Source organism: Typopeltis vanoorti, chromosome 5 (assembly GCF_054136105.1).
Source record: "Typopeltis vanoorti isolate ZY-2024b chromosome 5, IOZ_Tvanoo_1.0, whole genome shotgun sequence".
Classification (NCBI taxonomy): Eukaryota; Metazoa; Arthropoda; class Arachnida; order Uropygi; family Thelyphonidae; genus Typopeltis; species Typopeltis vanoorti.
In genome coordinates, this window is record NC_143553.1 from 101,364,283 (window position 1) to 101,378,695 (window position 14,413).

At 33.2% G+C, this 14,413-nt stretch overlaps 1 protein-coding gene across 4 annotated transcripts in view; it reads right to left on the reverse strand.

Annotated features, from left to right (window-relative positions):
• LOC150106691 (putative phosphorylase b kinase regulatory subunit alpha) overlaps positions 1-14,413 on the reverse strand; it is a 745,167-nt gene that overhangs the window by 700,510 nt on the left and 30,244 nt on the right. For all 4 annotated transcript variants that reach the window (XM_090393281.1, XM_090393285.1, XM_090393284.1 and 1 more), the window contains exon 4: positions 1,511-1,727. In XM_090393281.1, coding sequence (XP_090249407.1) covers positions 1,511-1,727 — 217 coding nt within the window. The remainder of the gene's footprint in view (positions 1-1,510; positions 1,728-14,413) is intronic.

Here is a 14,413-nt window from a genome sequence, read left to right on the forward strand (position 1 = left end):
TGGAAGTATGCACATAAAAAATTCCCAATATTAAATGATATTGCGCAAAAAATTCTGTCGTGTTTCGGATCGACATACTTGTCAGAATCCGCTTTTTCAAATATGGCCGTCATAAAAAATCAATTAAGAAACCAAATTACAAATGATCATTTGGATGATTGTCTGCGATTGGCCACTTCTTCATATCAACTTGACTATGAAAATATAGCGAGGTCCAAACAATGTCAAATTTCACATTAACTTTTTTTTTTTTTAAATCAACTAGCATTTCCCATAACTTGTGAGTTTGTAATCAATCTGTTGTTTTTTCTAACTTTGGTTTCCCAAAATAGAGAAATAAATATTTTATTCCAATATATTTGTTTTTTTTTTTGTTGTATTAAAATAATTAAAAGTGATAAATAAATTTTTAAATACACAAATAAAGTTTTTAGTTGTGTATTTAAAAGTATTTTTAAATACACAACTAAAATAGTTGTGTATTTTTTAGTTGTTTATTGGTGCATAATCAGATATCAGGTTGGGGGAATGTGATCTATATAAGAGAGTAGATCGCCGAATAACTTATATATAAGAGAGTAGATCGCCCAATAACTTATATATAAGAGAGTAGTTCGCATAGTAAAAAAGGTTGAACAGCACTGCCCTACACCAAATTGATTGGAAAAGTACTTGCTCATTACATCATACAAAAACCTGGTATGAATGAAAATTTAAAGAATCCTGTGAAATTTTGATTAACCACCCCAATCTTAACAATAATGGTGACATAAAAATCCCAAGAATTTGGATGGCACACATTCAACCCACTTAGTTTCCAGGATATCTTGACTTCAGGACTTTATAAGCAATTTTTCAGCTTTTATTGGCCACTATCCATAGTTGGCTGTAATTTATATGCATACTTATATAAGTAATCATATTTTATTTATTATTTATTAATTTTTTCCATTTTGTAAACATGTTGCTCTCCAGCTTAATTTAATTTTGTAACCATGCTATGTAAATTGTAGTGCAGCTTGTTTCTTTGTATATATGTGTGTATACTCCAGATGATGGCCTTAATGTGAAGGTCAAAATGTCGAGTGTCTATATCGGTTTATATTAAACTAAAGTTTTACTCTAACACAGTAGTTGTTTCCATAATTTGCATAATGTGTTGTATATTCCTATTAGAATTTATATAATTCCTATTATATATGTTATAAGTACTAATGTCAGCATCTTACAAGTTATTACTTGTAAGATGCTGAAGCAGCTAGAATAAAATATCAGAAATTTCACTTTGCACTGGTTATGAATTAAATTTAATTCATAAACACAAAAATATGAAAACTAAATTTTAAAAAGATTAACAAGATGTTTTTAAAAAAATTAGTTAATATTTAAAACTTCTAATTTTATGAAGTTACAGATCTCATACAGAATATATAGAACTGGTTATACAACAAATCTTTATTTTAAAAAATATATCCTGAAATATTACATATATGCAATTTCTTTTAATTACCTGATGCAGTCATCTGAGAAAGAACTAAAAGATAAAGAGACACTGCATCCAACTGAAGATGACCCCATTCATTATCACTAACTACTGTTCCACCAGTTACAGAGCTATATTTGGCATGTAGAGAGTCCAAAGTACTTTGAGTTTCTTTAAAGCGCTCCACCTTTTCTTTCTGTCTGATCATAGCCATTAAAAGACCTCGCATCAACTTTACACAACTCTAGCATAAAAATAATTACAATTCAATATAATCATAGAAAACTATATCACAGTGTGATTATTTTATTTTTGAAATACAACTCTTTACAATATATTTCCTATGCACATTCTCTTGAGTAAAAATGATTCTAATGACATTTCAGGATTGCAATCATGATAGCAACTATGGTAATAACTGAACTATTCAAATGAAAACAGCAGTTAAATACTAACTACTCCTTTATCTTCCTATCATAATTAAGTTTTAAGACTGTTCTTTAGGTAGGAGATGAATTTCATTGTCTGATGTGAGACAACTGCCTTACGTATATAGAAGACATGAAGTGGCTTGAAATAATTCTGTTTGGTCTCTAGAACATGGTTTCTAGATTATGCAAAAATTAATTAAATAAAATATATTACAAAATTACTTTTCTGGTAGCAAATAAAACAAAAAATAATTTTAAAAAACTCTTAACACCCAGTAAGGTAGGATGGATTTACAACCTTTCATGGGTGAGAGTCACATTGCAAAAAATTCCAAGGACAAATCCTTGAATATACAATTTCTCTTAATTTACCTGATGCAGCCATCTGAGAAAGGACTAAAAGATAAAGATACAGCCTTTATTTTCTTGCTTTAAACAAGAATATAATTTACTTTATCTAATCATGAGCAAACAAAGGCTTGCATATGAAGCAGGCTCATGACTAGACTACTTATATATAAATGCTGTTGACTTTCCATCAAACTACCTCAGTACACTTCCTTTTGGACATGTATGTTAGGGAGGAATTACTACAAAAACTTGCTTTGACCTTTATTGAGGTGAAAAAAGTGAAAGAAGTGTTCATCACAGGTCTAAAGTAGTACAAGAGCCTCATAAGTATTAGGAGAAAGAGAAGACAGATGCATAGTAGCAGAGATGGTGAACAGGCCATGTGTAAACAAACCTGAAATGTTGAGATTTATATCATACAGGCGAGGCTATCTTTTTCTCTTTCCAATATTCTCATGCAGATATACTACCAAAAGACTAATCAGAACCAAAATCCAAGTTAAATACCATGATTAGTCTTTTCTAAGTTAACTGCCTTGAGTTAGCCTTCATTGCCTGGATTTCTCTTCAGTCATCTCTGCAGTTAACCATAACATCACAGTGAATTAAGAGAATGGAACAGTGTCAGAAATCTTAATAAGAACAGACAGAATTTTATCTCCAATGATATGAGTAATCTGCACCACCTCACCAAAAATTTTGCATCACCCAGGATACATTTTTTTTCTAAATATAAAAATCAATATACTGAACATCAGGAAAGGCAGCAAAATAATTCTAGAGGCTATTGAAAGGTCTTATATAATCAGTAATGATAAATGTGACACAAAAACTGAAGATAAAAATATTCTAGATGTTAGTAGTAACTATTTCAAAAGACTGCTAAATGAAATAATGACAGCACTGTGGTAGAAAACATTCAAGAGGAATGCCATCAGGAGTACATATCATTACTTGAGCCAGAAAAAGCCATCTAAAACCTGAAATGTGGAAACGCAGCTGGAAGAGATGACAGTCGAGCAGAAATGTTCAAAAATTGAGATATAAAAGTTTTATAGTGGCTACATTGCATAATTCAGAAGGCCTGGTCAGAGATACAAATACCAAATGATTGCAACAGAGCTCTCATAGTACTCATCTATAAAAAGAGAAATAAAAATAAATGTCAGAATTACAAAGGAATATCCCTACTGAGTGAGATTTATACAAATATACTTGAATCATCAATATACAAATATATTGATGATGTCATTAAATAACAAATTCAGTTCCTTCCATAATGTCCTTCCTCCTGTCTTTAGATGTTCAGCCAGTATTCCATCTTCACCTGGGCTTTTGTTAAATTTCATTTCTGCAATTACTTTCTCCACTTCTTCTGCCATTATTTCTGGTATCACCTTGGCTTCTTCATCATCTTCATTTTCAGTGGGTCCAAGATAGATATCTTCATACAGCTTGGTATAAAAGTCTTCACATATTTTCATTATTTCATTTCTTTTGTACTTTTATCTCCTTTTTAATTTTGAGACATGTAATCAGTTCTTTTCCTTATTACTTTCAATGATTTATTCTTTTCTATAATTTCTTTTAGTTTATTGATGTTATGGCTTCTAATAACATTTCTTATTTCTCTTCTCACTAATTTTCTAAATTCAATAAATTCTATTTCTTCCTAGTACATTGGTGTTCTTTTCCTTCTCAATTCTTCTCTTTTCTTAATTAAGTTTGTAGTATTTTGACTTAATCTATTAGCTCTTACTTTACTCTTATGCCATGTTTTTATCATTTCCACATTACATTTCTCAATTGATGACATAATGTTTTCTATTCTTGTATAGGGTTTAGGTGTTCTTCATTTGAAATAAAAATTTTTCTGTCAAAATCTTTTCAAATTTTTTGTACTGTGGTCTAATCATTCATTATCTATTTTAACGTTAGTTCTTTTTGTTTCTTTCCTATTTTTTCTATTGTTTAATTTTATTTTAGCTTTGGCCATTGGTCACTATCAAAATCTATCTTATTTATTGCTGATATATTCTCTATTAATTCTTTTCTGTTAGTCAAAATAAAGTCTATTTCATTTTTTGTAATACCATCTAGCAATTGCCATGTGCATTTTTATGCCTTTCTCTTTTTATAGAATGTATTCATCATTATAGACCCTGACTTTCAGCAAATCTTACTAGCCTTTCTCCTCTTTCATTTCTATCTCCAATACCAAACTCTCCTATACTTGTTTTGTTATTGTCCTTTGTTCCAATTTTAAAATTAAAATTTCCCATTACTAGAGTCCATTTATTCTGATTTAATCTTAAACAATCTTCTAATTCTTCAGAGACTTTCTCTATCTCCACCTCCAAGTGTCTGATGGATGTGTAAATTTGTATTATTTTTAGGTTTAACCCTTTATTAATATTTATAGTCATAGATGTAATTCTTGTTGATATTGGTGTAAAATCTTGTCCTTCAATTTCTTTTTTTTTATCATTAGTCCCATTCTTCCCTGTGCTCCCTCTCCTACTGAATGAAATATATATCTTTCTTTCCCGGTAACTTGGTTTTCATTCCTTCTTACTTCAGAAAGTCCTATTATATCCCAATCTAATTTGGAGAGAGAGAGAGAGAATTATCTAGTAGTTCTTTGTCTTCCTTCAAAAATGTTCTTACATTATACATACTTATTTTTATGTTTCTTGTTTGTTTTTTTCTTTGCTTTTTCATGTATACATATCCCATTTTTTACTTCCATTTTCAATCATTCTTGAGGATTTCAGTTGTAAACTTGGTTTCTTTCCAGCCACTGGAGATCTGACACTGTTTGTAGCTACCCCTAACCTGGAGAACAGACGCTACAGAAGTAGATAGTGGAAACTATAGTTTGAGAGGAAAGAGTGACCCCCCCCTCCCCTCACCCTCAAATTTCTCTGCTAACACCGGGGGAAAGGAGTAAGTTGTAAGAGAAAGAGAGAGAGAGTAGAGAAAAGAAGAGTACAAGACCCATCTAGAGATATAATATACCAAGCGTATACTGCAGGAAGTAAGATTGAGTCTAGCTTGGGTATCTTGGATATGCCATGCCCGTACTCACCAACGTGAGTCTCTGAGCTTGCAATATCCTAAGAACCTCCAAATCATTTACCTCTGTTCCCAAGTCTGTCATATATGTTACAGCATTAACCTCACTTGGATGATATACCCTTGCAAAGTGGTCACTAAGTAACTCAACTATTTTATCTGCTTCTGTAACTTCATGACCATCAGCACTCGTGAAGATTATTCTTCCATAGTCATTCTTCCTCTGGGATTTCATTTGACCTACTTGGCTAGTCTCTGCTCGTAATCTGATTTTTTTCCTTCCTTACCATACTGGTCACCTTTCTTATGAGCTACCTTAGCAACCTTTCTTTTTCTTGCCTGACTCTTGTACTGTTCATGAGTTTTCTGGTCACCTTTCTTTTATATACACTTCACAGCATTTTCTTTTTCTGAAGCTCATACTTAATGATATTATTCTTCCATCTAAATAATACCTGATTAATCCTCCTTATCCCATGGCATAAACCACTGCATGGTTTATGCATTGGCACAACTTCAAGCTGCTTCTTATGCTTGTCATAATCCCCCATCTTGTATTTTCACACATACCCTTTCTTGACAGAATATTCCTCATGTTCAGTTGTGACTGAATGGTTACTTTCCCCAACTGGAAGCAATGCAACCACCTTAGTTACAAATAGCTCTTTTGATCCTATTGTGCAATACTCTTGTACCTAGAGTCCCCTCTATTACATGCTGCCTCAAATAATTATTCCTCAGTAGATGTATAAATTCAATTTCTTTCCTGCCATGTGATCTCTCTCTTCCTTTCAATCTATTTCCATAATTGAAGCCCCCACCCATAATAATCACTTGACCTGCACTCATGATACTAATTTGTTGATGCAAGTCTTCCAGATCATCCCTGAAACCCCCTAGTCTATAGCAGCAACCAACCAACCATATATATTTTGTCTTATTGGCCTTGATTTCACACCAGAGTGCTTCAAATGAAAAGCCACCCTCCCATCTATCTCCTATTTTTTTTTTTCCTAATTCATCTGCTATCATCAGAAGCATCCCTCAACCTATCCTTTCTTCTCTATCTTCCCTGAAAATTCGAAACCCTTCACTCTATTGCTGTAATTACATCATCTGCTGTTAGCCAAGTCTCACTAATGCCTATAACTTTTCACAAGGTTGCACTAATCAATGCCAAAACCTCTTCCCTCTTGTTCCTAATGATGGATAATAGCTTCATGCCCACATCAGTGTGCTGGAGAATGTGGAACAGAAAGGGGGATGCCAGTCATAAAACATCTGGGAGAAGCCTGTCTCTTAATACATCTGACTCAAATATGTTAAATATATGTTAAAGATACCAAGTAATTTTATAACCTTAGTTTTAATCCTTTTTCCCAAGTAAGCAAATAGACAAGTCAGTCAAGTTTGCACCCAAACATGGTTAAAGACTTATGGTGGTGGTGCAACACCAAGGCAACTCTGTTTGCTTACTTGGGAAAAAGGATTAAACCTAAGGTTATAAAATTACTTGGTATCTTTAACATATATTATACCCAAGGTAAAAAACTTTTCACATCTTTCTCTCATCCGGAGATTCTTAATTAATAAGGTCAAAGCACCTTGTGGCAACTTGCATAGGTAAAATTGATAAGCTCTGTATTACTTAAACCTTGGCATTTCAGGGTCTGACTACTCACTGATGAGACCTCAATAAAGGTTGAAACCGGTCTGGGTAGTGACCCCCACCCATAATGTATAACATCATACATCTCCTAGGAGATGTGTTTTACATTTATGGGTAATACTAAGGAAAATGATCAGAACTTAATCCATCTTTACCACGAGTTGCCTTGGTGTTGCACCACCATCATAAGTCTTGAACCATGTTCAAGACTTATGGTGGTGGTGCAACAAAATCTTGACTTACTTGTCTGTTTGCTTACTTGGGAAATATGATTAAAATGAAGGTTATAAAATTACTTGGTATCTTTAACATAATTTTATATAAACTTGGTTTCTAATCCTATTTCCCAAGTGAGCAAATAGACAAGTCTGTTTGCTCACTTGGGAAATAGGATTAAAAACCAAGTTTATATAAAATTACTTGGTATCTTGAATACATAATATACCCAAGTTAAAAAAACTTTCTACAATATCATATATGCTGTTGTATATTGCATCACACCAAAGTGCATAACTTTACATTTACTAACATTAATTGATAACCATTATCATTAGCCCACATTTCCAGCCCCATTCAAATCACTCTGTAAATGTATATCAGTACCAGCTCTTGCCTTGCCTATCTTTGCATCAACAAACAAATTAAGATTTCCTGTCAGCTCCTTTCCAATATCATTAATTTCTAGATTAAACAACAATGGCGATCAAATAGTATTAGCTACATCAGAAGATGACTTACAAAGATCATTAAAATCATTAAATGATATCTCAAAGCAATATAATATGACAATATCCAAAGAAAAAACAAAAATAATGGCATTCAAAGGAGAAAACACAATAAGAAGTAAAATAGTGATAGATAATAAAATACTAGAACAAGTAAACACTTTCAGATACTTGGGATGTGATCTATCATACGAAGAAGAAAAAGACATAGACACTAAAATATCAAACTTTGTCAAAGTAAATGGCATAATAAACAGTATATTTAAGCCATCCCTGGTACAAAAACACACTAGAATCAGACTATATAATGTCTTATCAAAACCAACTCTACTATACGGAAGCGAAACATGGACCATGAAAAGGAAAGATGAAAAACGAATTCAAACAGCAGAAATGAAGTTCCTCAGAAAAACAGCTGGATATACCAAGTGGGACCACAAAACAAATGAAGAAATCTTACAATCCCTAAAAATCAAACCAATTAATTACTACATAAGACAGTATAAACAAAAATGGCTAGAACATTTAAATCGAATGGACAACAGCAGACTACCAAAAATATTATACAGATACAAAATAAGTGGAAAAAGAAGAATCGGAAGACCAAGAAAGAGATGGCATGAGACCGGAACAGGCCACATGGCCTATATTCCATGTTAGGAAGAAGAAGAAGAAGAACAACAACAACAATGGTCCAAGGACTGATCCCTGGGCCACGCCACTGGTCACCTTAAATCAGATTTCCCATATAACACTTTCTGATACCTGTCCATCAGCCACCCACTTATCCAGGCTAATAGTTTATATTCCAATCCCATATTCTCTAGTTTATGAACAGCAGGTGTCCAACAGTATCATAGTGTATCCATTTCCTTTATCCAACTCAGCAATAACAATATTATAAAATATGAACAAATTTGCTCAGACATGACTTCCCTTTAGTAAAGAAATACTTTGCAAAGAACAGCATGTTCTTTACAAAGTATATCTTGTTTGATACCCATTTCTGTATGCAGGTTCTTACCAACCTCTCTAAAATCTTTATAATTACTCCAGAGATATGAAAGGAAACAACAGCAACAAATTTTCTTGCACACAATCACACAAAAAAATAACTCAAACCTGTGTATTCAATATATGCCTTACTTCTAGCATGTTCAATTACTAATTAAAACAATTACTCAAAACATTAACAGTTCACTTCATAAGACTCAGCTATCCAATGCTGAAACAGAAAATATATATGGAATGTTTTGGCATTTTTACTCAACAACTGTCAGTTCAACAAATGCAGAATAGCTTTTCATCTAATCTTTATTCAAAAAAAACCCAAAAATTACAACAATAAAGATTTATAAACTTTTAAATAGGAACTTGAACACATAAGGAATCCACAAAATACAGATATTTGTTCCTTACATTTTTCTTTATTTCTTAAAGGGAATGATTTCCAACTCTCTCTTATATTCCTCAATCCATTCAATTTTTTACATCTCTCTCTCTCCACATATAAAATATAACTAATAGCTGGCTACTTCCCAAGTCAGTAGGGCATAATCACTGTCACCCAACTGGTGACAAAATAGTCACATCCTTAACTGAGACACCTTCTGACACTATCAAATCTAGCACTCTTTGTCCTTGAGTTGTTTGTTTCACATGCTGCTTGAGAAAGTTGTTACACAAAAGCTAAATAAATTCTCCTTCATTCTTATCATGAGATTTCTCTGCTGCCTAATCAATATTCAGATAATTTAATTTGTCCATAGTAATTGTTTGTTTAGCAGTCAGAGTAATTTGGTGATGCATTTCTTTGTCCTCAGCAACTGAATCTCCCTGATCTGTAGCAACATACCGCCATGTATTTCATCCCATTAGCCTACACAGGACATTTTTACCATTATTGCTTTAGTGTGTTTCTATCCTAAATGGATTCAAGTCATCTGATATCATTAGTAGTACCCCCCCCACACACACACACACCAAATTCCTCTCCTGTCTCTTATCATTCCTAATATTCTGAAAAACATATTCACCAAAGCAACAAACTCAACTACTTTGTTTCTAATGCTCTTGACATTTGTGTATAGACATAACCAAGTTACCTCCTCACTTTTTCTTATACTTAAATTTACAGTCTATATGGCCCAGTTCGGCAACTTTCTCTTTTTCCTACCCTACACACACTCAAAATCGCTGAAACCAAAGCGTAGTCCATCCATTCAGCAGATTCATAACCGTGCTCACTGATATTTGTATCACTATTACATCTACAAATCCTAGTTGCACTTACATACACATCCCAAGATGTCATTAGATCTCATTCCAATAAATAATTTCCCTAAGCCTGATGCCAAATCCATTATACAAATCTTTTCTACCATCAAACTCGCTCCACACATCCAAAAACTCACATCCCTTTTTTTTCTACATAACCTACACATTGAATCACTTGCTATCATTGCCCTCCTTTTTAATTCATTACTACTGTATCTCAGTAATAAACTAACCAATTTTTACTTTCTCACCTTTCTCTTTTCTTCCACTATCAAGACTTTCATATCCTCTCTCACGCTATATTTTTCACTACTTAAATCATTAGTTCCAAGCAACACTACAATCTCCTTTACTTTTCTTTTCTGTTTTACTATTGCTTTTGTTATATCCTTTATTTTAGCTCCTGAGAAGCTAGATGTTGTGACTCTTTCGACATATGCAAATTTAATTATCAAATCACCATACCATATGACTTCTTTTTTTAGATTTTAGACTGTAACAATTTTAGAACGATAAGTCTTATAACTCACACAACAAAAATTTTGGCACAAATAATTTTAGAGAGAATTAAGCATAAAATAGAAAAAGAAATGAATGAGGAACAGTTTGGATTCCAAACCAACAGAGGAAATAGAGAGGCTATAACTTGTCTAAGAATTATTGGGGAGAAAACACTAAACCATGGTAGAAAATTGTTTTTGGGATTTCTAGATTTTGAAAAAGCATTTGATACAGTGAAACATAAAAGGCTTTTTGACATTCTAGAAAATATTGATATTCACTCTTATGACTTGGAAAGTTTAAAGAGATTATATTGGTCACAAACAACATCAGTATGTGTAAATGGAAAGGAAACAGGTGGAGAGAGGAGTTAGACAAGAATACAAGTTATCACCATTATTGTTTAACTTTTATAGTGAACAAATGTTTAGAGAGGCACTTGAGGATGTAGAAGAAGGAATAAAAATAAATGGAAGAATCATTAATAACTTAAGATATGTGGATGATGGCAGAAAGTGAAAATGGATTACAACAAATTGTTCAAAGAATTGAAAACTCTTGAAAAGAGTATGGACTAAGGATTAACACAAAGAAGACCAAGATAATGATAATGGGCAGAAAAATAGGAGATAATGTAAAGATAAGATGTGGAGGAAAGATTTTAGAAGAAGTGGAAATACTTCGATATTTAGGTAGCTGGATCTCAGAGAAAGGAAATTCAGAGTTGGACATTAGAAATAGAATAGGCAAAGCTAAATCGGCGTTTATGGAAATGAAGAGAATTTTAATAAACAAGAATATTAAAATAGGTATTAGAATTGGAATAGTTAAAGCAACAGTTGGAGTATTGCAAGTTATGGAAGTGAGTCATGGACACTCAGAAAGAGAGATATATGGAAAGAATTAATGCATTGGAAATGTGGTGTTATAGAAAGATGGAAAAGATTAGCTATACAGAGAGAATATCAAATAAAGAAGTTTTAAGAAGAGTTGGGATGGAAAGAACACTGCTCAAGAACATTATGCAAAGAAAGACCAGATTTGCAGGACATCTTCTGAGAGGTTCTTTGGGACACCTGACAAGAACTATATTACAAGGGAAGTTGAGGGGAAGAGAAGACGTGGAAGACCAACTAGAGTGATTCAATGACATTATGGAATGGACTGGTTTAAGAATGATGGAGGCGACAGACAGAGAGAAATGGAGAAGAGCTCATCTGCTGCAACCCTCTTGCTAGAGGATGCTACTGGACGACGACAACCTTGTTGTTATTATCATCATTCCCATTGTTATTACCGATTGATAACGTACGACTTACCTTGCATTCCTTCCTGTTATTTTTCTCCTCAGTTCTCTTTTCCTGTCATAGTTCTTTTAAATGTTTTTCTGCTTTGTCCAACTCCCTCGTTGATTTTCAAGTTATTCCTTTTAACCTTGAAATTTCATATGGTAATTTTTCTTCATATATGTCAACAATATAAATGTTCACTCTACTAGGTTCCACGCTATTGTTATCCTTAGCTTTCGACACTGCACTCTTGTTCTTCCAGGTTTTTGGTGCCAATTTTTAAAAACTATCTTAATTTAACAATATGTGTTAAAATATATTAGCATATGTAATGAATTCAATAAAAACCACAATAATCTAGTAAAAATACACAAACTAATCTAAAAAAATCACCTATTTTACAGGAACTTCAAATTACACATGTTGACACAGGGAATAACCTTAAACCAGAACTTTTAATTATATACAATCTCAGCTCTGATCAAGTTTTGTACGAAGTTATTCAAAATCTCAACAAGAATGATAGTGAATCTCCAGAATGGATGACCCACATTGACAACTATGTAATCCCTGATTCAAGAGACAAAGGATGATATAACTCTTAAGTCAACCAAGTCACAAATAAAGAATAGAACTGTAGATCCTCAACAATTCATAATTCCAGTGCTCTTCAAGAAAGACAACAAGACTCCAGAGAATTATGCTCTAGCCAACAGTTAATGATGCTATTGAATTTGTTTGTGTGTGTGTGTGTGTGTAGTAAATTTGAATTCATTTATTTTATTTCTTTTGGTCACATTATTTATTTTTGGTCACATTAAGGTGACCAAGCACTGATCAAGCTTTAATCAAAGCAGCAATGCTGTAGTATACCATGTAGTGAAGCACAATGTGTGTGTGTGTGTGTGCGCACCTCCTGATGATGAGCTTAATATGAGAGCCAAAATGTCAAATTATTTTAAATAGTAATATCTCCATAACTTTTATCAGAATAATCAACAAACTAATAATTATTCATTTGTACTATATAATTATTATTAAGTGCTCTAAATAATTATTATTCAGTGCACCTTTGGTTCTCTGCATGTGAAATCATTCAGAATGTTACATAAAATGGATATTCTGAATGATACAACAAGAAGAACAACAAAGTTGTTAATAAGTAATAATTAATTTATCCCAGTCTGGTTGACTGAGTGAATGTATATCTGAACTCCAACAAACAGGCTGTTTGTTTGAATCTCACCACTGACATAGCTGTTTGTGAATGTTTCTGGATGAAAGATTGTCATTGTCCAGGCTGAGCCCACCGCTCTACTTACTGGACACCTGAAGTGGCTTGAGAAAGTTCTATGGTCTAAAAGCAAGATTTCCAGATTACCTAACCCTCAATATAAGGATGGCCTAAAGATTAGATAATCCTCTTGAAAATACTGTTGTTTTATGATGGTAGACAAAGAGTGCAGCAAATAAACACTTCCGTTTTACATGTCCCTTTTCAATTTTTTTTTTTTCAATGAAACGAGTTTATAGGCTTAGTATAGGTTTAATTTCTTTCATAATACTGTGAAAAGAAAATGACAAAAAAAAAAAAAGATATCAATTTCACAGCACTTAAAAACTCACTAAAAGCATTTTAATAATTCTGATATGAATTAAGAATCTCTGTCAGCTTACAAGTAATCAGAAAATGATAACTATAAAATGCTCTGATATTTAAGAGGATAATAAAACCTGGCAGTAAGGAAAACACCTTGCCTCCTTATTTAGTGATTGCTCTGCCTATCTTCCTTTAAACTATAAATCTCACCAATATAGATCAGAACACTTCACAGGCTCCTTAAAAAAGGTCACCAATGAACTAAAACCATATAACTCTAGACCCCACCCCCATCCTGGATATATGGGCTACCAAAAATGCATACACAAAACGTGCCATTACATCCCATTATGGGTGGCATTGATTTACCCATATATAATTAGCCAAACATTTAGCAAAAGTGCTCTCACAATATACTGGCAACACTCCTTCACAGATAAAAAAACTCAGCCAACTTCAAAGCCAGTACAGAAAATCTCACACTCAACAGATTGACATAATAGTCAATTTTAATGCCCCCCCCCTCACTATTCACTAATGTCCTATTTAAAGACACCTTAGACCTTATCCAAGCTATATTTCTTCCTGGTATCTCATCTCAGCCCTGTTTCAGTTCACCCGTGAACTCTGGCTATTTCATTTGGCAAGGAAAATTCTACAAACAGATAGAAGGGGACAGGCATGGATTCCCCACTTTCTCCACTTCTGGTCAGCTTCTTCATAGCGACCGTCGAAGAGAAAGCCTTTAAACACTGTCTGACATAAACCCACTGTTTGGCTATGCTATGTAAAAGATGCGTTTTCCATTTGGCCACATTACCTGATACTCTCAACATTTTCTTAACACATCTAAATAATCAAGGAAAAGGAAAACAGTTTTCCCTTTCTAGGCACTCATTACATGCTAGCCTATACTGGTAGATACATTTTCCAAGTCACACCATACCACCCATCCCCCCCCCCCAACAATAAGAAATTATAAAAATCCTATATAACAGGACAAAATGAATCA